Source organism: Camelus bactrianus, chromosome 22, assembly GCF_048773025.1.
Source record: "Camelus bactrianus isolate YW-2024 breed Bactrian camel chromosome 22, ASM4877302v1, whole genome shotgun sequence".
In the NCBI taxonomy this organism is placed as follows: domain Eukaryota; kingdom Metazoa; phylum Chordata; class Mammalia; order Artiodactyla; family Camelidae; genus Camelus; species Camelus bactrianus.
This window is the reverse complement of record NC_133560.1, coordinates 23,919,451-23,942,907: the sequence shown is the minus strand read 5'-3', so window position 1 is coordinate 23,942,907 and position 23,457 is coordinate 23,919,451. Positions and strand designations below refer to the sequence as shown.

The 23,457-nt window shown below is 55.3% G+C and overlaps 1 protein-coding gene across 6 annotated transcripts in view; it reads right to left on the bottom strand.

The window, feature by feature from the left end:
* CACNA1A (calcium voltage-gated channel subunit alpha1 A) overlaps window positions 1–23,457 on the bottom strand; it is a 280,900-nt gene that overhangs the window by 4,848 nt on the left and 252,595 nt on the right. For 4 of the 6 annotated variants that reach the window (XM_074350635.1, XM_074350639.1, XM_074350634.1 and 1 more), the window contains 12 exons: window positions 17,079–17,195; window positions 16,659–16,724; window positions 16,381–16,496; window positions 14,855–15,005; window positions 11,888–12,015; window positions 9,590–9,686; window positions 7,058–7,163; window positions 2,282–2,389; window positions 2,052–2,152; window positions 835–944; window positions 593–731; window positions 320–433 (listed from right to left, as the gene is read on the bottom strand). In XM_074350635.1, coding sequence (XP_074206736.1) covers window positions 320–433; window positions 593–731; window positions 835–944; window positions 2,052–2,152; window positions 2,282–2,389; window positions 7,058–7,163; window positions 9,590–9,686; window positions 11,888–12,015; window positions 14,855–15,005; window positions 16,381–16,496; window positions 16,659–16,724; window positions 17,079–17,195 — 1,353 coding nt within the window. Of the gene's footprint in view, window positions 1–319; window positions 434–592; window positions 732–834; window positions 945–2,051; window positions 2,153–2,281; window positions 2,390–7,057; window positions 7,164–9,589; window positions 9,687–10,548; window positions 10,646–11,887; window positions 12,016–14,854; window positions 15,006–16,380; window positions 16,497–16,658; window positions 16,725–17,078; window positions 17,196–23,457 lie in introns of all 6 variants that reach the window. The other 2 variants (XM_074350636.1, XM_074350638.1) reach the window with 1 other exon arrangement.

Sequence of the window (23,457 nt, the reverse complement as noted above, 5' to 3'; positions counted from 1 at the left end):
CTGACACGTAGCCTCCCATCCCCATCCACGACTCCCACATGTGTCCTCTGCGTCCTCCCGCCTCAGCACCCCCAAACAGAGCAGAGACAAACCAGTTGGCAGTGGCCACAATACCCGACCCTGGGAGAACCTCGGCCCCTCTCAGCCCTCTGCCAGGGCCTCCAGGGCCTCCAGGTGCGGCCTGTAGGGGCAGTGAAGCCTGGATGCTGCTGCCGAGGGTGCAGGAGGCCCTGCCCAAGCCGGGTTCCCTGGGCTGCTGGGGAAGCCGGGACTCCAGAGGCCCAAGCTGGCCCCCAGGGTGGCGGGTAAAAGCCCTCACCTGGTTCTCCGCGGGGAGGCGGGGCATGGAGGCAGCTCGGGCCTGGCCTTCCATGGGGAGGTAGTGCTCACTGTCAGAGTAGCCGTCTCTGCCCATCTCTCGCATCTCCACGGACTGCGGGGCAGATGGCGAGGCTGGGTGAGCCCCGGAGCTTGACGCGTGGACCCCAGGGGTGGCCTGGTGTGTGTGGAGCTGCGGGTGGGGGGCCCAGACTCCTCCCTCTTGTACTGCTCGGGCCTGGGAGCCACGGGGGCAGTGGCGGGACAGAGGCACCTGAGAGTTGGGCTGGCTATTGGGCATGTCAGTCGGGGGTCCCCGCTCTGGGCTCCATGTGCCCGTCTTCTGGAACATCTCCTGGGCTCGCTGGGTCACCCAGGAGGGGCTCTCCTTCAGGCCGCCTTCGTGAGCCATCCTGTGTGGGGCACACAGAGCAGCACGGTGATAGGTACTCGGGGGGCTTTCACACCTGGGACTGGCACCCCCGTTCCCCACCTCCTGGCCAGAGGCACACTCACAGGCCTCCTCCTGGGTCCAGCTGGGTGGAAGGGAGGGCGTTCTGGCTGGGCCCCCCTTCCTGCGTTGGAGATGGGGGCTCCATGCGCTGGAACATGAGAGGTGTCCGGTTCTGGGGAAGCAGAGAGCAGCGTGTGTGCACAGGGTTGGGGGCGAAGGGACAGGTGGAGGAGGGTGCGCTCGAGACTCAGGCTCTGGTCAAGGCTGCAGCGGGGAGGCTATGGAGGGTACACGCAGCCCACCCCTGGGGTGAAACCTCAGAAGTCATTCTTGACATCCACACCCCTGCTGTAAAACACACACACACTCTCAGGTCTGAGCCATCAGCCAGTCATCTTGACTCTTCCTTCCAAATCCATCCATAACTGTATCACTTCTCACCCCTTCAGGATCCCCATCCCCCCTCATCATCTCCGGCCTGGACCAGGGCAGTGGCCTCCTCCCAGGTCTCCCAGATCTGGCCATTACTCTGGATGGCCACCAGAGGGCACTTGTGGTACTCACTTCCCTCTACTGAGGGAGCTCCCGCCTCACTCTGAGCAAAGTCAAAGGCCCACAAGGCCCTGCATAATCTGCTTGGTCACCTCCCCACCTTTGACTCCTTTCACTGCCCCTCTTGCTCACTTGCCATACTGATTCCTTGCTGTTCCTCAAACTCAAACTCATGGTCCGGACTCAGGGCCTTTGCACTGGCTGTTCCCTCTGCCTGAAACTCTTCCCCCAGGTATCTACTTGGCTCATTCCTTCTCATTTTCCCTTCAAGTCTTTCCTCAGGTGTCACTCCCTCAGCAAGGCCTCCTCGACTACCCCTTTCAAATCATATTCCCTCTGCCACAGCCCACCCCTCCCGCCCACTTCTTCCCATGACACTTAACTATTTTCTGCAACTCTATATAATTTAGTCATCTGTCATTGTTGGCATTTCCCCAACTGAAATGTCTGCTCTGCAGGGATTCTGGTCTGTTTCGCTCACAGATGCACCTCCAGGGCTGAGAACAGTGCCCAGCACACAGTTGGTGCCCAGTAAGTGTTGGTGGCATAGATGAATTAATCCAGGATTTATCTCCTTGGCACTGCCTGACTCTCTGGTGACCTGTGGTGGACTCTGGCCATACCCCACTGTTCTGGTTGGTCCTCGCGGCCTCCCAGTTGTTTCCCAGCCTGGGAGTCCCCAGGGCCATGGACCCGGGAGGGGAGGGCTGCCAGGGCTGGGCCGTACCTGCTCTTCACGCATGGCCTGCAGCTTCTTGGCCTTGCTCTGCCGGTAGTACTCCATGATCATCATGGCTGCATAGATCTTCCCCACTGTCAGGTCCGTGGCTAGGGGCACAGGGTGAGCTCAGGGTGGGCAGGGGCCCTGTATGCACCAACACCGCCGTCCCTGTGCCTCCCCTTCCCTTCCGCCCTGGCGGGACAGAGCCCCGGGGCCAGGTGGGGCCTGGCTCTTACACTTGTGAGGGGTGACCAGCAAGTCCAGTGTCTTCTGGGACAGGTTGGGCCAGATGGCCATCATCTCCTTCCGCAGCTCGGCATCCATCTGCTGTTTGTCGGCTCCGCCTAAGGGTGGGCACAGAGAGGCCTTGACTAACTGCCTGGGCGTCAGCCAGCATCTGGGGCAGTGGCGAAGCCAGCTGCTCCTACTGACACACACTCTGGGGTCCTGGTTCTCAGTGGGTCTGCAGTGCCCTGTGGGCCTGGCCTGGAGGAGGACTGAACGTGTGGGCTCTGTCGGGTCCTCAGCAGGGCCAGGGCCTTGGAAGAGCGGTGTGGGGGACAGTCCAGCATCCAGAAGGGCCAACCTGGTTCACATTCACCAACTGCATGACTTGGGTGTTAGTTTACCACACGGTGCCTCAGTTTTCTCATCTTCAAAATGGGGGTGGTGGCAGTAGCACCAGCCTTACTGAGTTGTTTGAAGGTTTGGACAGTGTCTGCTGTAGGGAGCTGGGGGTGAGCCTCAGGGAGCAGTCCTGATGCAGGAGGTTTCTTCCTCAACCGTCTCCCCTCCCGTGAATGCTGACTTTGGATGTAGCTGACCCTTGGTTCCTCACCTCAGCCATGGTGGTCATGAAAGCTCTTTGGCAGTGATTCCCCCTTTGGTTGGCTGGCGCCCCATGATGAGTTCTGGCCAATGATGTGTGAGCAGAGTGAGGTGCCCCTTTAGGCATTTAAGGGCCAGTGCAGGACCCTCCCCAGTTCTCATTCCTTCTGTCACAGTAGCTGATAACACTGGGGACAGTGGTTGCACCCTCAGGCCTGGTCCCTAAGTTACCGATGAACAGAAGCCCCTGCCAATCCAGGAAGTTCTCATTTACTGGAAGTGGGATACGAATCTTCCTCAGTTCAAGACTGTGGGGCTGTGTGTTACAGCAGCACGTTCTCATCCACCCTGATGGATACACCAGACTGGCCCCTGCTGCTACTCCTGTTTCAGAGCCCCCAACCCTGGGTGCTAGGGGGCTGTTGCAAACAATTACTGGCAGGTATGGAAGGAACATTGATGACAGAGCTGGAGCAAGGCCCTGAAGGCTCCCTGCTGGGCCAGATATTAGTCCTGTGGTTGCTGGATTATGAGAGGAGGTCCAGGAGATCCAGGGGAAGGGCAGGGGCCAGCTACCAGCCAGTAGAGAAATATTTCTGTGTTTTAACAACCATCTATGGGGTCATGCTGGCTGAACAGCTGGCCCGCTCGGGCCACTCAACATCCCCCTTTGCCTCCACTCCCTGTCCACCTCTCACTGCTCAGCATCTGCTCTCCCTGCCCTTCCTCCTCCCACTCCTCCGCTTCCCGGGCGCAGCCTGGGGCGGCCTCTGGACCCCCTGCCCAGCTTCTCCTTCTCCGCAGATGTTGGTCAAAGCACAGACATGTGCCAGGCACTCCGTGGAATTTTTGCTCATCTTTCCCTACGTGACTCTGGAGACAGAGGCCTTTATTTGGAGAAAAATCCTTCAGAAGGGCCTTTTCACAAGTAAGGCTCAGATCCTGCTCCAGAGTGAGGATATCGAGGCAGTGGGGAGCTGAACTGCCTGGACCAATGCCGTTGCCTCTGCCCCGGTCTCCCTTGGCTCCTACAGCCACAAGCGGGCGCCCCTGATCAACCAAGTCACGTGCCTCCTCTGCTTAGAGGCCCCCAGGACTCTCATCTCACTCGGGGTGATCACCCAAGTCCACAAGGCCCTGGACGATTGGCCCTTGTCTCTTCTGCTCTTCCCCTTGCTCCCTCTGTTCCAGCCACATCAACCTCCCCATGGCTCCTCAAACGCACCAAGCGCTGTCCTGCCTTAGGGCCTTTGCATGGGCTGTTTCCTCTGCCAGGATGATTCTTTCTACCAATATCTGTGTGGTTCCCTCCCTCACCTTCTGCAGGTTCCTGCCCAAACCCTTTATCAAAGAGGTCTTCTGGCTACCTCTCAAACCAAAGCAGCCCCCCTCCCCGGCCCCCCATGCCTTTTTCCTGCTTTTTGTCTCTTCTCTGTACTTATCATGTCCTGCTGTTGTTCACCATCTCACACACTAGGGGGCGCACTCCATGGTCTGGTCTTCACTGCTGGTGGCTGCAGAGTCTCACGATGCAAGGGACTGTGGTCACTGGGGCCTAGCGGCATGGGGGCTGATTGGTGGGCCTGGATTCAGATTGACGGTTTGCCGGAGACTCTTGGGAAAATCCTCTGTGTGGCTGGGCTCCCAACACCCTTGACACCAACCTCTAACGGTTTTTCTTTCCTCTAGGGAAGCAGTTGGAATTAATAGCTATGTCTCCCGTCCACTGTAGCTAAGTGAGGTGCCTGGGGTCTCTGTGGCTCCTTCTCAGAGACACAGGAAGAGAAAGAAGAGAACATGATATTCCTGTTAGAAGTCCCTTTTTTTCTTACAGATTACACATTTCCTGTTTCTAGTGGAGAAAATGAAGGCGCCTGCCACTATGGACTGAATTGTGTCTGCCTAAAATTCATGTTGAAGCCCTAACCTTCAATGTAACGGCATTTGGAGATGGGCCTTTAAGGAACTAATTACAGTTCCATGAGATCATAAGGGTGGCCCCTAATTCAATAGGACTGGTGTCCTTATAAGAAGAGAGACAGACAGCAGGGGTGCATGTGCACAGAGGAACGAATGCCACGTGTGGACAAAGCCAGAAGGCAGCCATCTGCAAGCTGAGGAGAGAGGCCTCAGCAGAAGCCAAACCTGCTGGCACCTTGATCCTGGACGTCCAATCTCTAGGACTGTGAGGAAGGAAATTTCTGTGGTTTATGCACTCAGTCGCTGGGATTTTGTGATGGCAGCCCAGCTAAGATACTCATTCTTGTCGTCTCAATTAGGTAAGGGAGTCTGGTCAAGGCTTCTCACCCTATCAGCACTGTCGACATGTGAGGCCAGATCGCCCTTGACTGTGGGGCTGTCCTGTGCATACAGGCTGCTGAGCGGTAGCCCTGGCCTCCACCCACTGGTTACCAGCAGCACCCCTGCCTTACCCCACTGCTGACAACTAAACCTGTCCCCAGACTTTGCCAAAACTTCCCCTGGCTGAGAACCATCACCTTAGACTCTTTCTGCTTTAGTTCCTTGGGAAGTCTCATATTCAGGGTGGTCATTTCACACTTAAACAAAGGGAAAATCCTTAGGGTATTTCAAAGTGGCCCTCCCCTGGGGTCCTGGGGTCCTGGGGTCAGCTCAGGGCTGAATCCCAGGTTTATTCCTCCTCCAGGCACAGGATGGTTAACACCACGGCTCCCAGGGACAGAAAGTCCCCCTGTATGCAGGCAACAGTCCTCCATAGACCGGTTATGTCCCAGAGTTTCTCACCTGAAGGGTCCTCCCCTCCCCCACCTTTGCTCCGCACACCTTGGGTGAACCTGCTCTGTCACCAGATCTGTCCTGTGCAGTCCAGGACATTCAGTAGCATCTTTGGCCTCCACATGCCAGATGCCACTAGTACCAGCCCCCTCCCAGTTGTGACAAGCCAAACTGTCCCAGATTTCCAATCCTCTGCTGGATGATGGACGCAGCCCTCTGCCAGCTCTCTTGCAATCTCTTGCTCTTTGGTGATCCATGTGCCACTCTCTCTGCCCTGATGGCCCATCAGCTGCCAAGTCGCCTCCAGCCTGCTGTCAGGCCTCCGAAACCCACTCTGGGCAGGAGGGCCATGACCTGTCCACCAGAGCTGCTCTCGTCAAAGGGACCAGTGGTGACCTGGCCCCAAATCTACTGGCTACTCTTGGTCCTCGTCTTCCTTGGCTGCTGGGCAGCGCCTGACACACTGGGGATGCCCTTCAGGAGCATGCATTGCTCTGGTCTCCACCCTCCTCCCTAGCTGCTCCTTCTCGGTCACCTTTAATGCTGGGGTTGCCCCGGGCTCAGTCTTTGGGGGTCTCTTGGTTCCCACTCATCCCCTTAGAGAGCTCGTCCAGTCTCTTGGCTTAAAATCTGTCAGCATCTGATGCCTCTTGATTCTACATTTCAGCCCAGCCAGACTCATCACCTCACTTCCTTCAGAATCTTCTGGGAAGGCCCCCTCACTGGAAGTGTAAGTTGGAGAGCCCGCTGCCCACCCCCCATCTCCACATGCCACCACCGATGCCAACCTCCTGCCCTCCCTTCCCCCTAAATCTGCCCCTCCCATCTCCTCCCTGCCCCAGGCAACGGCAGCTGGCAGCTCCGTCCTTCAGGCGCGGGGGCCCTGACCCCTCGGGGTGGCCTTGACTCCTCTCTTTCCCTCATACCTAGTATCCTATGCATCGGCCATCTGGTTGTCTAGACTGCCAGGAAATATCCAGAATCTGAACCCTCCACACCCCTTCGGTCTAAGCCGCCATCCTGCGTGTCACCTGCGTCCAGTCAGCCGCCTCCCTCCGGGGCTCCTCCTAGACCATTCTCCCCACGGCCGCTAGAGGGAGCCTGTTCAAATGTGAGAGGGGCCAGGTCCCGCCTCTGCTCCCGTGGCGCCCCGGGCTCAGAAGGCAAGTCAGTTCAACCCAGCCCCGAGGCCTCTGCACCAGCTGGTCCCTCTGCCGGGAGCATTTTCTCCCCAGGTCTCCGTGCGACTCCTTCACAATCTCCTCGGGGAGGCCTGCCCCGCTGGAGTGTAAGCTGCGTTCCCCACGCTTAGAGCAGTGTCTGCACACAGAGGGCGAGCTCTAGGTATTTGCTGAGCGAGGGGATGAGCCCTCCGCGGCTCTGGCTCCACCGCCACCCCCCACCCCATCCTACCTCTTCGCTGCCCTTACCCTTGGCGATCTTGATGTCCAGGGCTGTGCGGATCAGAGCCATGAGGGTAGAATTGAAGTGGACGGTATTGTCATCCGCGACAGGCAGATCCATCCGCAGGAGCCGCTACAGAAAACCAAAGGCAAGGACCGTCATTCCCAGGCACCCATCCCTGGTCCCATGAGCCAGACCCACCCTGCCCGGGGAGCCCCAGGAAGAACTCTGAAGGCAGCGGATAGAGTGCCCCCCACCCTCAGGTTACCTGTCCCACTCTTCCATTTCCCGATTTCCCACGGTGGCCCACAGGGAGGGCCTGGGGACCCTCCTATGCTGCGGAGCCCCTGCCCGGTCCTCTCCCGCCCTGCTATCCCCTAGAGCTGGCATTTCCACGGGTGGCCCAGATCCTTGCCCTGCCCCAGAGTTCTTCTGGACAGCTCCGTTCCGTTCTGACCCCAAAGAAGAGCACAAGCCAGATTGCAGCAGACATGCAGCAGCCAGGCAGAGGGGTCCATGGCCACAGCCGCTGGGGGGGCCGCCGGCTCCCCACCCCCACCCCCGGCTCGACCCAGACCAGACCAGATGGGCACAGACCACATCATTCCTCCAAGAAGCGGCGGGCAGGCGGCCCCCCCACCACTGATGGGGCGGGCCCCTCGCGGACATGCAGCGAGGCCATGACACACAGAATGGCAGACAGGGGCTCATGCAGACGGAATCTCGAGACTCATTCATAGCTCCGTGGAAAGTATCTCAGGGGGCATGTCCGGATCTTGGCTCTTTGTGCGATGGCAGGGGGAAGGGGTGAGGGGGCGTTCCCGTGGCCCAGGGAAGAAAAGATTCCCTGTTTCCCAGGCAGGGGCTCTGTCCCCCATGCTTGGTGGGGTGGGAGAGGATGCAGGGCTGGTGTGCACCAGCCCAGGCCGAGGTGGCATGGAGAGGGACACTGACGTTCACTGGAGGATTCAGACACAGGTAGGCGGGAAACAGTTGGAGATGGGGAGGGGGATGGCAAACTCAGAGCAGAACATGAGAGATGGGGTGGAGGCAGAGTGAGGATGGAGGCAGCAGACAGGGACACACAGACTGGGCCACTGTGCACAGCAGGTTGTGCACGGCACAAAGGGCTCCCCAACTTCGAAATCATGGCTTTGTGTATTTAAATGACACCTTCCCAGCTGATAGCAGAAAAGTGTCTTGTTTTCACATTGGTGGATTCCAACAATTTTCCAACAGACCAAGTGTTCTGTGGAAAGGCTGCTCATTTCAAATTTACACAAAGGTGCTTTACGGATCCGTAGTGGCCCTGCACAGAGACCAGGAAGGGAAGGGCACTCTCTCCCTCTCTCTTGTACACGCTCACACACCCACCCCCCAACCTCAGTCAAGCAGAGACCAAGAGAAGGGACAAAAGGAAAACCAGAGAAGGGACAGGTACAGGGAGAGGCTGATGGGGCCACCTCACTCTGGCCTTGCTTGGGAAGAAGGCGTACACGGAGGTGGGAAGAGGAGGAGAAGGAGGAGGAGAAGGAAGAAGAATGAGGTTGCAGGGAGGCGGTTACACGAGGCAGGAAGGAGATTGACAAGGGGAGGGAGGACTCTTGTAGACGCAGGGCAGCCAGGGTGGGTGGGAGAATGGAATGATGGGACCATTGTTTTTTTTGGAGGGGCTGACAGTAAAGGTCATTCCTGAACTTCTTGTGGGTGAGTTGGAGGGAACAGAGCATCTGTCCTTGGGTGCCAAGGGAGATTCCGGGACAGGGGTCTAGAGGGGTGGCCCGGCCCAGCCGCCTGGCGGCTCCTTCAGCCAGCATGCACTACCCCCCCGGTCGGCCATGGTGCCTGCCCGCCCCAGGCCCCCGCCAAGGCAGCGTGCATGGCCTGCATCAGGGTGCCACGGTCCAGGGGTCCAGCTGCGGCCCGCCTGCCCACTCTGGAACAATGGAGAGGCATGTTGGGGTGTCTTGAGGGGAGATGGGTGGCATAGGGACAGGGAGACTGGAAAAGCAACTCCAGAGGGAGGGAGAGGGGGAGAGGCTCTGGGTGCTCCCTGGGAGGTCTTGGATCCCCCAAGGCCCTGGGTCAGAGATCAGCTTCAGGTGTGCATGGGGGATGGTGGGACCTGGGGCCTCAAGATACAAAAGATGGGGCCAAAGCACCCACCCCTGCAAGGCACCAGCCCAGGTGTGGACCCGGGGGCTACTCTGGGCACAGCGGTGAACCCGACCTCCCGAAGTGTGTTTGTGTCCAATTTGGTTAATGGGGGACCAGGTGCAAGGGGACCTGGGGGCTCCCCTCCTCCTCCCCCCGGCGTGTCGGCCATAATGGAGTCTCAAAACACCAAGACACACTCATCAGAAAGGACGGACACAGTGTGCTGCTTAGAGTCAAGGGATGGTCATGATCCATGTACTCGAGGAGGAAAGGGGAAAAGGAAAAAAGAAAAAGAAAAAAAGAAGAGTAACGCTGGAAAAAGAGACTCGGCTGGTTGCTCCTGGTCAGCACTGAAAAATCCCCAGTGCCCGGACGTCGGTGGTCAGCAAGGGTTAGACTACCTTGTAAGCCACTCTGGCCGGACACTTCTTCCCCAGACCCAGGGGCGGAGACATGTGTCTCAGCATCTGATACATGTCCAGGTAAGGCATGCGGCCCCTGGCAGCACCGAAAACAAAAAACGGGAGTGGGAACGGAGAACCAAAGGAAGAATGGGTGGAGGGAGGGGAAGAAACGGAAGAGGCAAAAAAAAAAAAAGAAAAAAAAAACCAACCAAAAAAAAAAAAAAAAGACAAAAAGAAAAATCACACGATCCGAAAAGAGAAAGATGCAGAGAACGAGAAAATAGATATTTCAAATAAATGGAAAAGAGGAGGGAAAAAAATGGAAGAGGTAATTAAAAAAAGATTATTTCACTGCTTACGAGCAGGGGGAGAGAGAGAGAGAAAAGAGAAAAGTCAGCTTTGCTTTTGACTCTGAGCCGTGGTTCTGGTGGAATGTGGGGGGAAGGGTGGGGTTTCTCACTCTGGAGGGCCTGGAGCAATGCTTTTGATTCAGTGTCATTTAAAAAAGTGGGTAATGTTCTCTGGTTTGGCTGAGGCTGGTCTCTGAGGGGGCCCGAGATGGGGAGGAGGGGCCGGGGCGGTGGGAGGAAGGCTGGGGGCTTTGGGAGGCGAAGGGTGGAGGGGAGAGTGGAGGAGATGGTAGTGGGGGGAGGGCAATGCAAAGTTACAATCCCCCCAGGATGTGTCTGATTCGGGGTGCCGTTGAGACCCCGGGATGGGCAGCTTCAGCTCAGAGCAAGCAGAAATGGCTGAAGGGAACGGAGAGATATATGTTCCATGCTTCGTCAAGTCTACGTGACTGCATTCTGTGGGCTAAGAGAGTTTTCTAGTTTAATGCAAAAGAGAGAGATGGCTCTGTTTTTTAGATTTTATATATATATATGAAATATATATATTGAAGAACCCCAAGCCACACTCATTCCATGGATGCTAGCAGGTTTTAGTGGAAATCAAACCTTGCAAGCAACCCTATGAGGACATTTCTTGCCTAAGCCGAGAGGGGGAGATATTACACGCAATAAACTGTACATATCCTTATAATGAATCCGACCGCTGAAAGGAGAAGAGAGGGGATTAGTGGAGGCACGGAGTCGAGCTGCGTTCACGCTGGCTCCCCGTGCACACAGTGAGATCACAGTGCCGGGGACTGAGAACCCCCTGGCTGGAAGGAATAGGGGAGCCATGGGATGAGTGAGGGTCCCTGAGACCGTCCCAGACACTTGCAGATCCCGGGAGCAGTGGGGCAGAGGGTTTCATTTGGAGTGGGCCAGGAGCTCTGGGCTGGGGTTTGGAACCTCCCCCAGGGCTCTCTGTGTCTCCCTTCTCCACAATCTATGTGGGCTACACTGGGGCTGGGGGGCTCGTGGAATAGAGGTCAGGGGGACAGCATCCAACTGCTGTGACCTAAAATCAAAAGAGGAAGAGTTAGGAACCAGTGGAAAGTCAAGCCCCAGCCCCGCGGCTCACCCCAGCCTCTTGGTCTCATGGAGGACTTATTCGGGGACTGCAGGAATGACAAGGATCCACCCCACCCTGCCTTCCTCGTGAGGCTGCACCTCCAGTGCACAGGCTGCTGGGGGTCCCCATTTCATGCTTTCTTGGGCCCCAAGCTCAGCCTGGACTAGAATCCTCAGTTTCTGGTTGGGGGGCTCTGAGCATCGGGATGGCACCTCTGAGCGTCCCGCAAGGGTTGAGTGGGCACTCCACACACATGTGCAGGGTGGAGATGATCCTCTGAAACCATCACCTGTCAGGAGGGGGCACTCTGGTGCCTATGGAGATGGAAGAGCTCATGCCCTTGGTGACCATGAAGATGCAAGGACAACCAAGACTGTGTCCTCTCCCTTGGTCTTGTGTGACCACCTGCTCCAGCGTCCTGGGATCCCAGTGAGAGCTGGGTTTTGCCACTCTGATCTTGCAGCCAATTCTGTCTGCCCAGGGAGCTAAGCCAGCCTTTCTCCCCACACTCCCAGGAGAAATGAGGCTGCGAGGCCTCTGGCTTCCTGCCTGGGGCCTGGCTAACTTGTCCTCCCCATCTGGAGGACAGTGGGGGGCAAGAGAGATTCGTAGGAGGTGAACTCATGGTGGATTTCCCCCCTCACCTCCCAGAAAGCCTGGGGTTTGGGCAGTGGTGGTACCCAAATCATTTTAGCCAGGATGGGTGAGGTTGCTGATTCTCATCTCTGTCCTCTGACCAATCCTCCTGAAATCCCAGCCAGCTCCCCAGCTTAGACTGTACTCTGGTGCCAGAGAAAGGTAGGCAATGTGGCTGGAGGATTCGGGGTGACTGCTTACCACGCTGCAGGGTCGTACTCAGCCCAGACACGCACGTACTCATCCAGGTGGTGGGGGCCCAGGATGGAGGAATCTCGGGTGAGGTACTCAAAGTTGTCCATGATGACGGCAACAAAGAGGTTCAGCATCTGTGGGGACCCCGGGGGCCCAGAGGGAGTGCGGAGAGCGAGACACATCCAAACACATACACACAGGGGCCCGAGGGAGGGAGGGTGGGAGATAAAATGGGAAAAGGGAGACAAAGAAAGAGATGGGAGAAGACAGAGGAAATACACATGCTCACAGAAGGAGCCCAGAGACAAGAGAGATGGAGAAACAGAGATGAGGGAGAGAGACAGAGACAGAGATAAAGATGGAGACAGAGAAAGATACAAAGAGACAAAGACCAAGAGTGATGGATAGAGACAGAGAGTTGGAGAGAGAGGGTGGAGATGCTATGTGAAACAGGGGCCAACACCAAGGGGACCACCATGACCCCAAATCCTCCCACACCTGGCCCCACAAGACCAAAGTGAACACTCCATGGGCCAGACTTTGTCATGTTTCCATTCCCAGCACAAAGAAAGCACTCAGCAGATATTTTGTGGATGGATGGATGGATGGATGAATTTTCCTGCCTTTGTCTGCATCTTTTAGCACCTTTTCACATGCTCTTCTAGCCTTTAGCACATGGGGAGCTTGCATCAGTCTTTCCTCCAGACCTTTGTAGCTGTTGCTCCCTTAGTGGACACCGTTTTTGTCTCTTTGGGTAATAGCATCTGGGGAACCTCCTTCCTTTAAAATTAGATGCTGTTGTTGGGTGTGGCTGACCCCGATCTCATGGCTCCACAGGTGGTGCTCATATAACCCAGGCTTGTGATTGGTTAGGGAGGGGCACATGACCCAAGGTGGCCAATGAGAGCCTTCCCTGGGCGTTTTGCAGCCATCTTGCTCTACCAGGAGAAAGTTTGAGAATAAAGCCAGTGTGGAAGAGAATAGCAAAGAGGATGGGGCTTGCTATTGCCTGGATCCAGCCTCATCTGGACTTTTTAGTTATATAAGTTAGTGAACTATATATTCTGCTTAAATCAGTTTCAGTTGAGTTTCTGCCACTTGCAACCAGTTTGATCACCACGTGGTCCTATTCCTGCTCACCATCCTGCGGGCCACTCTTTGAAATCTTCTTTCCCTTAGTCAGAGTCTCCCCTATCAAAGCACACATCAAACTGTACTGCTACTGTCTGCTGACTTGTCTGCCCATCACCCTTTCAAACTGAGAGAACCGTGTTCTCTCCTTATATTCCCAGTGCCTAGCATAAGGCCTGGCACATAGTGGGCAGTAAGCAAATGTTTAGATGTAAACATAGTAGGTGCTTAATAAATGACCTAGGTAATTCTAGGCATCCCTAACTTTTATTTTTTATTTTTATTTTTTGGGGGGAGGTAATTAGGTTATGTATTTATTTATTTATTTAATGGAGGCACTGGAGATTGAACCCAGGACCTTGTGCGTACTAGGCAAGCACTCTACCACTGAGGGGGCATACCCTCCCCCTTTAGGTGTTCCTAGCCTTCTTTTAACTCACCATTTCATACTGATTGAGCACCTGCTGTGTGCCAGTCACTGTCCTAGGGGTTGGGGATGCAGCAGTGACTAAAAGTGGAAATTCCTGACTACAGGGGGCTGATGGTCAAGCGCTGTAGATGTCTTCTAGGGCACTGTCCTTCTCAGACGGGCTGTGCTATAAGAGCTTGTCCTCACACGCACCCACAGCTGCTTAGGCAAGGGTGGCCATCTGACCAGGGGCTAGGGTGGCCCATTTAGACTCTCTTCTGGGAATCTGGAACTGGGTAATGGACCCTCTGGTCAATGGATGTGGACACTGGCCTGGGGAGGGGGTGCGCTGTGAGACTGAGGCTGCCAGACTCAGTGTGAAGCTGCTGGCCTGAAGGAGGTGGACGCGTTGGCTTTTGCCGACAGATGCTGGTGCCTGGGCTGAGGTCTGAAAACAACACCTCCCCGGCTCCCTGGGCAGCTGACATCCTGGGCGCCACAGTCAGGAGGCCAGACTGGGGAGGAGAGGAGGAGGCGCGGCAACTCCTTCTGCTTCCCACATGGCTCTGTGCTGTGGGTTGAGCTGTGTGCCCCCAAAAGACATGTTCAAATCCTAGCCCCCAGTGCCTGTGAATGTGACTTTATTTGGAAGAAGGGTCTTTGTGCATGTCAGCTTAGGATGAGGTCATACTGGATCAGGCAGGCTAGATTCAATATGACTGCTGTCGTTGTGACAGACACAAGGCGAAGGCTGTGTGATGACGGAGGAGGGACTGGAGTGGTGCTGTCACAAGCCAAGGGATGTCTGTGGCCACCAGGAGCTAGAAGAGGCTGGGAAGGCTCCTCCCTTAGAGGCTCTGGAGGGAGCGTGGCCCTGCCCACACTGCGATTACACTTCTAGCCTCCAGGACTGTGGGAGGATAACTTTTTGTGTTTGTTTTCTGGATTTGTGTAGCTGTAGTTTATTCATATTTGTTGTTGTATAGTACACTTTTGTGTGACTAGTTGACAATTTGCCCATTTTCGTGCTGATGGGCATTTGGATTGTATTCAGGTTTTGGTTAGTATAAACAAGGCTGCTATGAACATTCTTATACATGTCTTTTGAGACACATGACCAAGAGCTGTATTAGACATTCTGCTCCCTCCCCCACCACCCACCAGGAGACACCTGATAATGTCCGGAGACATTTTTGGTCGTCACATCTGGGAGGGTGGCGGGGCATGTGCTACTGGCATCTAGTGGATCAAGGCCAGGGATGCTGCAAACATCCTACCATGCACACAGTGACCAGAGAATGATCCAGCTCCCAATGTCAACAGAGCCGAGCGTGAGGACCCCTGGTTAACCTAATCCCCGGCTCCAGAGAAATCCACAGCCCTGAGAAGGAGCCGGGTCCAGGGAGCCCACCCGCACAGGTCCATGGACTCACCAGAAACGAGCAGAGGAAGATGAAGGAAACGAAGTAAAAATAAGCAAATTCATTGCCGCACTCGTGAGTCAGGATGCCCGAGTTCTTGTCACACGGTTTCCCGCTGAGGCAGGAAAGCATGATGTTGTGCCAAGCCTCCCCAGTGGCACTCCTGAGGACAGAGAGGGGCATGAGAGACCTGGGCACCTAGCCCTGGACACCAGCGCCTACCCCCCCCGCCCCCGCAGGGAGGCAGAGCCTTGAGGTTAAACACTTTAGCTCTGGAGCTGGGCTGGTGGGGGTTCGAGTCCTGGGTAAATCACTTCTCTCTGGGAGCTCAGAGAGGGGGATTCTTATCCTTGGCTGTGCATGAAAACCCAGGAGGAGGGCGTTTTAAAAATGCTCATGCCAGTGCCCCACTCTCACCAGTCTCCCACAGGGCTGGAGACATAGGTCTGTTTTAAAAGCTTTCCTCTCTCCAGGTGATGGTAATTTCTTACTTCTTTCTCCCCAGGTTACTCTGCTCCCAGCACACTGGGCTCCCGGCTGTCCTATGACATGTCAGCCTTGCTCCTGCCTCAGGGCCTTTGAACTGCTGTACCCTTCACCTGGACTGCCCTTCCTCAGATATCCACATGGCTCCCTCTCTCCCCTATTTCTCTCAAAAATCACCCCACTCAAGGGAGGCATGACCTATCAGCCCTCCAATGCTTTTTATTTTTATTTTTTGGTTGTTGTTAGATTAAAAAAAATTCAGTGTGACAAAATATACATAAAATCTATAATTTTAAGCATTTTAAGTGTATAATTCAATGGTAATAAGCCATGCAACCATCACCACTCTCTACCTCCAGAACCCTTTTATCATCCCAAACTGAAAGTTTGTACCCCATTAAACAGTAACTCCCCCCCCACCAGTCCCTGGCAATATTGATGCCACTTTTATTTCCTCTATAAATTTGCCCATTTTAGGTACCTCATATAAATGGAATTGTACTTTATTTGTTCTTTTGTGCCTCCGTGTCTCTCTTAATCTTGAATTTTATCTCCTCGTATCCTCTATAATTTGATTATTGGTTGTTGTCTGTTCCCCCACGGGGATATAAACATCAGAGGGCAGAGAATGTTGTCTCCTTCTGCTTTGTTCCCAGTATTTATAGTGCCTGGCACACAACAGGTGCTCAATAAACCTCTGATGACTGAATGAAGGAAACCCTAAGTGTAGCCAGGATTAAGAATCAAGCCTCAGGGTCTATTCAGAGTCTATAAGCCTGTTTTCTCATCTGTCAGGTGCGGTTGCCAAGAATCCGTTGCCAAGAATCCGTTGACAGGATGGTCAGGAGAATTTAATGAGATAATGCCTGAAAATACCTTCATGTTTGCGTGCCAGGGCCTTCAGCTCCTGATCTGCCAGGGTCCCTGGACCCCCCACGCCCACTCCAAACGTCACTGGAACAGAAGGTGGAGGGCACGCCCCCCACGGGAAGAGAAGGGAGAGGACACGCCCCCCACCGGAAGAGAAGGATGAAAGCACGCCCCCCTCTCACCGGAAAAGCAGCATGAGGGCCTGGAAAAAGGTCCGGAAGTTATTGTGCTCAGTGATTTGGAAGTCATCCTCGTCACTGTCCTCGTCCTCCACGTCAATGCCAATGTTGCCAAACACCTGGGGAATTGGATGTTGATGACTAGGGGTGGCCATGTCCCCCAGTGGCTCCACGAAAACTCCCCTCAACTTTGAGGGCTGCCTCTCTGAACTGAGCTCCTCTGCCCCACCCCTGCCTAAGGGTGGTGGCTCTGCCTGGAACATTAGGGGGCTGGCACTCACCTGCATCCCAATGATGGCGTAGATGAAGAAAAGCATGGCGATCAGTAGACAGACATATGGCAGGGCCTGATGGGAAGGAAGGTAATGAAGAGTGCTGGGGGCCCCTTACCCACACCGTTTCTCTCACCTGTCCCAGTGCACCACCCAGCTGAATTGGGGGGGCCACATGCTGTGCCAGAGTGGTGCCATTGGGTGGTGGGCATCCTTGGTGGCTCTTGAGAGAGTCCCCTTGGAGCTCTCAAGACACACCAGGGGCAGGAAGTTGGACAAGAACTCTGCATGTAACACCTCAGCAAGGTGTATCATAGAGGCATTTCCATCTGAGTTCTAGATTCAGCCAGTGCAGGCAGGGGCGGGGGAGGAATCCTGATTTTTGTCTCAGCCCTGGGCTAGAGGCAGGGGCAGGGGGCTGGGGCTCACCTTGAAGGACTGCACAAAGGTCCAGAGAAGAATTCGGATGGTGTAACCCTGACGGAGGAGTTTGATGAGCCGGGCAGCTCGGAAGAGGCGGAGGAAACTCAGGTTGATGAAGTTATTCTGGGGAGATGGAGAAAGAGGGGTGACCATCCACCCACCCCCAGGGGCTCAGAGCTGTCACCACTCACAGAGGCCCCTACATGAAGCCAACCAACAGGAAAAAGCAAGCCAGACCCCAAATAAGGAGGGAGAGGAGAGAAAGCACTATTAATGCAATGGTGCGGAGGAAAAAACTCGAAAGAAAGAAAAAAAAACCAAAGTGGGGGTGAGGGAAGAAAGGGTGAAAGGGAGGAAAAGGTATCAACTCAAAAGCATAAACCCTCCCTGCCAGCCCCACCCACAAAGGGGAAAGGAAAGAAAAAGGAAGAAAGAGAAAGAAATTCAGGTGGGTGGGGTGGGGAAGAAATAACAAAAGAACAAGGAAAAGAAAAAAATATCCGAATCATCCAATCAGGAAAAAAATCGAGATGGTTTTTGTTTCTCCCAACAACCAAATGCACTGAGACGATAGGACACAAGCGGGCAAGTTGCCGAATCCATCACACGTGTACGATGCACAAACACCGGGGTGGGGGCAGCCAGCACGCTCAGGCCTGGTGGACATGTGCGGGTTCGGAGGGCATGTTACGCTCCGGGCCAGAAATGCATCTGTCGTGGGACTCACCGGGCACCCTGCCCTGCCCTGCCGAGCTGCCCACCCACTCCTGCCCGCCCTGACCTCACCCCACGGCCAAGAGGAGCAGCGGCTCGAGCCAATCGGAGAAGCGGAAGAGCATCTTTTCTTACCCCCTTGGCGAGCGGGAATGGGGAGGACGGGAGGGAGCTGGGGCTGTTCGGCTGCAGGGCGAGTCCTCGCTGCCCGCTGAGTCGGAGAAGATGCATTTGGGGCCCTTTCCCCCCTCTCAGGGATGGCTTCTCAGCTTCTGGGACTGGGTGGAGTAGCACGGGACCAGGCCTGCGGGAAGCAGGAAGTACGCAGCGCCCGTGGGTGGGTGAGCTCACAGTCAGCCCAGGCCCACCGAGGGGCCGGTGCTGGGGGCCGGGAGGTGGGGCTGTCCCTGCCCCCAGGACCTCCCTGGGTGGACCTACATCTGCTCAAAGGCCCCCTGTCGAGTCACTGCCTCTACCTCCTCCCGCCCAAGCCAGAAGAACTCCAGGTCAGGGTAGGGTGGGGTCGGGGTGGGGAGACAGCTGTAGAGATGGCAGATCTTAAGTGACCGTCCAGGGGCTTGCCAGCTGGGACCTCAGGGGGTGCTGGTGGGGTACAAGAGGCTAGAAGTCACAAATACACCACATCTGGCCAACAAAACTGTTTTTGGGGTCTGAGTAGTTTTCTTTTAGAAAATCAAAAATAATTGAGTGTTTAAAAGTCAGATTTTTGCCCCCAAATCTGGCTTTCTGGCAACCTTGAGGCTGCTTCTGCTTGTAGTTGGGGCTCAGCTGTGGCTGCCCACCTTGAAGCAGACGGCATGTTCTTCAGTTTGCGAAGCTCCCACATTCTAGAAGTGGGATTGGTTTCCTGGCTTATGGCATCTGCTTGGCCCCCCAGAGGCACTGAGTTTGAGACCCTGCTTCAGGGAGGCATGGACACCACCACTGATCAGTGGGCTGGAGGCAGGAGGGTCTTTACCGGATCTGCTCTATGGGACCTGGAGGAGCCCTAGATATAGGCCACGCAGCAACAGTGGCCCAGCCGTTACCCTGCAAATGGCTCAAGGGTGATCATACAGGTTGCCCCAACAGTCTCAGCACCCCTTTTGGTTTCGAAAGTTTGGACCGTGAATTATATGGGCATCCTATTTGGTGGTTCCCAAGGGCTTCCCAGGCATGGGATCTCAGCTCTGGACTGGGAGCTGAGGCAAGGATGGGAGTTCAAGGAATTTCTGGGGCTGGCAAGAGGCCCCTGGGTTTGCTGGCAAAGTCTAGAATGTTCGCTGGGATGCATCAGTTGCCCCTTAGGCCTCTAGGATTGGGGAGGGGTGTGGGGCTCCGACCCTGACCACTGGGCCCAACCACTAGTGGGAATGTCTCAAGCGCCTTGAATAAACCCCCAAACCCAGCATGGCCAAGAGTCACCCTCTGTGCCCTGCTGACCTGACTCCCAGCCCTGCCTGGCCACCCAGCTCCATCTGGGGACAGGGCTGATGGCCCAGGTGTCCCCAGTTCCCTCCCATCCACCCCCAGAGTATAAGCCATCCCTTCACGGGGCAGGCCATAACATGTGGACTCATGCAAAGGCAAGCAGGCCCTGGAAGCAGTCTTGGGGGGCTCGGGGCAGAGCAGGGGTGGAAGCCTGCCGCCATGCGGGAGAAGCAGGGGGTTTTGCAGGGAGACACGTGCAAAGAGCATGCTGCCCTGCTTGGAGCCAGGGAGAAAGGAGACACACGGAGGAGGTAGGGGGTGGAGATGAAAGAGGGTTGGGTGACAGGACAGGGGAAGGTTCTTGTCTGCCCTCGTCCACCCCTCTGTCTCCTCCTGGCTCTGCATAGAGTCCTGCAAGTGCTCACAGAACTTCTGATTTCCTTCTTCCTAGCGTCCATCTTTTTGTCCACATCCGGGAAGGATCGCAGGCCCTGGAAGGCTTGCTGTGTTCAGGGGTGTGAGTGCTCAGAAGGACATGGGAACCACCCACCAGAGGTCTCCTGAGAAACGCTGACATTTGCAGACCGCACGCCTCCTCCAGCCCAGACCTTGCCTCTGAGCTCCAGACCCCATAACCACCTGTCTATCTGACTTCTTCCAGGATGCCCTTAATGGCACTAAAGTCCTCTTTCCCTACCCTGGCCCTCTCCCGGCATTCCCTAACTTCCATCTCCTGGTTCACACCAGTCTCAATCCCTCCAAGCACCTCTCAGCTCAACCCAGACCCCACCAATCTCCAAGTCCTGGAGAGACCCCTGCTCAGATGGCCAGTCCTCCCACTGTTCTCTGCCTCCTCTGCTGTCATATCTCTCTGGGATTCCCAGTCTCTGCCTCCTCTGCTGTCATATCTCTCTGGGATTCCCAGTGTTCACTTCCAGCCCATCCCTCTGCCTAGCCACACTCTGCTCTGCAGCCTCTGATCACGCCTCTCCTGCCCCAAATCCTCCCAGGCTTCCACAAGGCCCCAGGGTCCTGTCTCCTTCTGCCCTCTTCACTTTTTCTGGGTCAGCCTTCCTCTTCTCTCTTTGCTCCAGCCACATCCTTTCACTTGCAGACCCTGGACCCTGTGTGCTCTGACCTGCCACAGGGCCTTTGCACATGCTGTCCGGGGCCTCAAATACCCTTTTCTTCCCTCTCCACCTTGTTAACACTGCTCATCTTTCAGCTTGCAACACAGTTGCAATTTCAAGTAGATTTCAGGGGTTATTTGACCAATGCTTGCCACCTCCATCTGGGGTGGGGGGTGTTGGGCTGGGCAGGGAGTTATGGTGTCTGCTTCTGCCCAGCCCTCCATCTGTGGTCCTCAGTTGGGGCTTATTAAATGCTTGGTGGGTGAGTGCCTGTGTATGGCTGTCAGAGGAAGGATCTGGTGCAGAGATGCCACTGGGGGTCCTTCAAAGGGGCTCAGGGGAGGGTGAGGGAAGGGCAGAGGCAGGTGGGATATAACAAAGTGAGAAGAGTATGCAAGTGTGCAGGGTGCTACGTAAATGAGGAAAGGGAGAGATGGAGATGGTGTATCTAGGGTGGGGGTTCAGGCGTGCAGGGTGGATGGATAGAACAGAGAGGAGGGATAGTGTGTGCTTGAGTGTGTGTGTGTGTGTGTATCCTGGGCCGAGGGGAGGATGGAGAGAGGGAGATTGCAAGAGTAAAAAGGAGAAAGAGAGAGAGAGACAGAAAGAGGGAATGAGAGTCAGAAACTGAGCAAGAAATAGGAGAGAGCACATGTGTGCAGTGACTGTGTGTCTGGCGGGGGTCGAGGGGAGGCAGAACACGAGCATGTGCAGATCAGGGCTCCAAGAGGAGGCCTCAGCTGGCTTGTCCGTCTGGAAGCAGCCAAACCTGAGTCTGGCTGTTCTGAGTCCCCCTCACTTGAGCATCTTTGCCTGTGCACTGCCTGGCCAGCCCTCAGACCTCCTCCATCCATCAGACTTGGAGATATACACCTCTTGTGGTCAAGCTCAAAGAGCTTGTGGGCTTGGAATGAAGGCCTGGTGGAGCATTCCTGGGACCAGGGCTCCATGGAGCTAAACAGGGTAGGAGTGGGGAGAGAGTGGCTGAGGGCTCTGAGTATAGGGGTGTGTGTAAGGAATGCAGGTATGGAGACCCAGCCCGCCGACTTGTCCTGTTGGAGGCACTGCATGGGGCAAACCCCATCCTTTTCTCTGCAGAAGACACAAACCAACCCAAACAGAAACCCCCAATTCAGAGGAAGTTAGCCTGCAGGAACGGGGAAGGGAGAGGGGCTGGGGGGTGGTTTGGAGAGACGGACAGACAGACGGGGGTAGGGATGGGGGATGCATCAGGCAATCCAAGTATAGAAAGCCCAGGGCATGACGTGCAATGCTGACGCGAGAAGATGCGTTCACAGTTAATGTAAGGCATTTAGACTTCAGAAAGAAGTAAGACCAACCAGATTCTAGATGCAGATGTTGAAGATGGAGGGGGAGCGGGCGGGCGGGGGCAGTTGGGGAGGCGTGTTCAGCGTTTTTTAGGTTGATTTGTAACCAGTGCCAAAAAAACCAATGGGTTTCAGTTCCCGGGTGGGGAGTGGGGGTGGTGGTGGTGGGTTGGGAGATAGTCATTGGTGTATGAACACACAGACCACGTCATGGATGAACAAATGAATTTCATAGTGCATTTTGATTGGATGAGTTTTTCAGACGGCGTTGTGCCAATATACAGTTTAAAGAGCAGGCATGGAAAGAGACAAGACAAGAAACACAGTCATTATCCATCGCACGCAGGGCAAACCCCGTCACCCAGGCCACTTGGGGCGGTAGCTGAGGCCCGGTGGGCCTCATGCCCTCTCCTCCCCAAAACCCTGGGGACTTGCCCTCCCAAGGGTCTGGTTCCCCCTGCCTCAGCCTGGCTGAGCTCTGGCCTCAGAGCAGAAAGGGGCTGTTGTGGGCTCCCTGCCCGCAAGGGGCTGCCTCCCCCAACCCCAGGTTGGAAGTTTATCATCTTAAAAGGGTCCAGACACCCACCCTCCATTTTTCCCTCCAAATGATTACAATTTAGGGCTGGGGGGCTGCCTGACAAATTGCAGCCCTAAGTACATTCACAGTAATAGCAACAGCAGTAATAATAACCGTCACTTTCTATGAACTCTCTAACTTCTGGCAGGTTCTGTGCCAAGCACTTCACGTCAATCGCTCTGACTTGTTCAAAGTTGCCATCTCTCTCCCTAGAGAGGCATTCTTGTCTGTTTTGCTCTGTCTCCAGCACCTCTCACAATGCCTGGCACACAGCAGGTGCTTAATGCATGCTTCTATGAGTGCATGAATGAATGTGAGGTTTCCAAGAATATGATGAGGTTTGTTATGAAGGTTAGTCCCAAATACAGGACAAGAAGAGGTAACACGAATTACCCAAAGTCAAACTGCTCGTAGGGAGGGCTGTTTGACTACTGCAATCGTCCTGATGTCCCTGAATTGGACCCCGTGTCCCATTCTCCTGCCCTCCCATATCTTGCAGCCAGGGGAACAAGCCTTTGGGGTCCAGTCCTACAGATCTCTTGCTGGTAACCAGAGCTTCAGTCAACTTCCTCCACCTGCTCTACTGGGGTGGTGGGTCACCATTGCTTCCAACCTCTTGACCTGGAGGGACACTGGTTCAAGGCTGTCTTGTCTTCAGCTGGATGGCAAGATATTTTTGACTGCCAGTAGGAGCGCCAGACCTCTTAGAAACGTGGCACCGAAGGTGAGGTCTAAGCTCTGGTCCACTGTCAGGAGACAGTGGCCAGGTGGGGGTCCCCCAATGGCAACAGCCCCCAGCTGGCCATGACCTCTCTTGGGGAAGGTGTCAGGGATGAGGTGGGGGGAAGGGGAGGACTTCTGGTCTACTGGAGCTAAAGGCAAAGAATAGTACCAGGATACCACCTGGGTGAGGGTGTGAGGGGATGCATCAGAGAATGGCTCCCTCTTCTGTGTAGCTCCCCAGTCCTGTCCTACCAGGCTTCCAGGATAAAAGAATTGATCAGTTGATCCTTTTCTGCTGGAAGCTTAAGTTAGGGACACCCCAGGGAACACTAATATGCCCTAAGGAGTCACCAGGTCTGGCTGCATGACCAGGTCCCTCATTTTCTTCAGCATTGAGCATCAGTCTCCTCATCTGTGAAATGGGGTAACACCCTCTTCCTCGGGCCCCACCCCTTCCAGATCTACTCTCTGCTCTTCTCTGC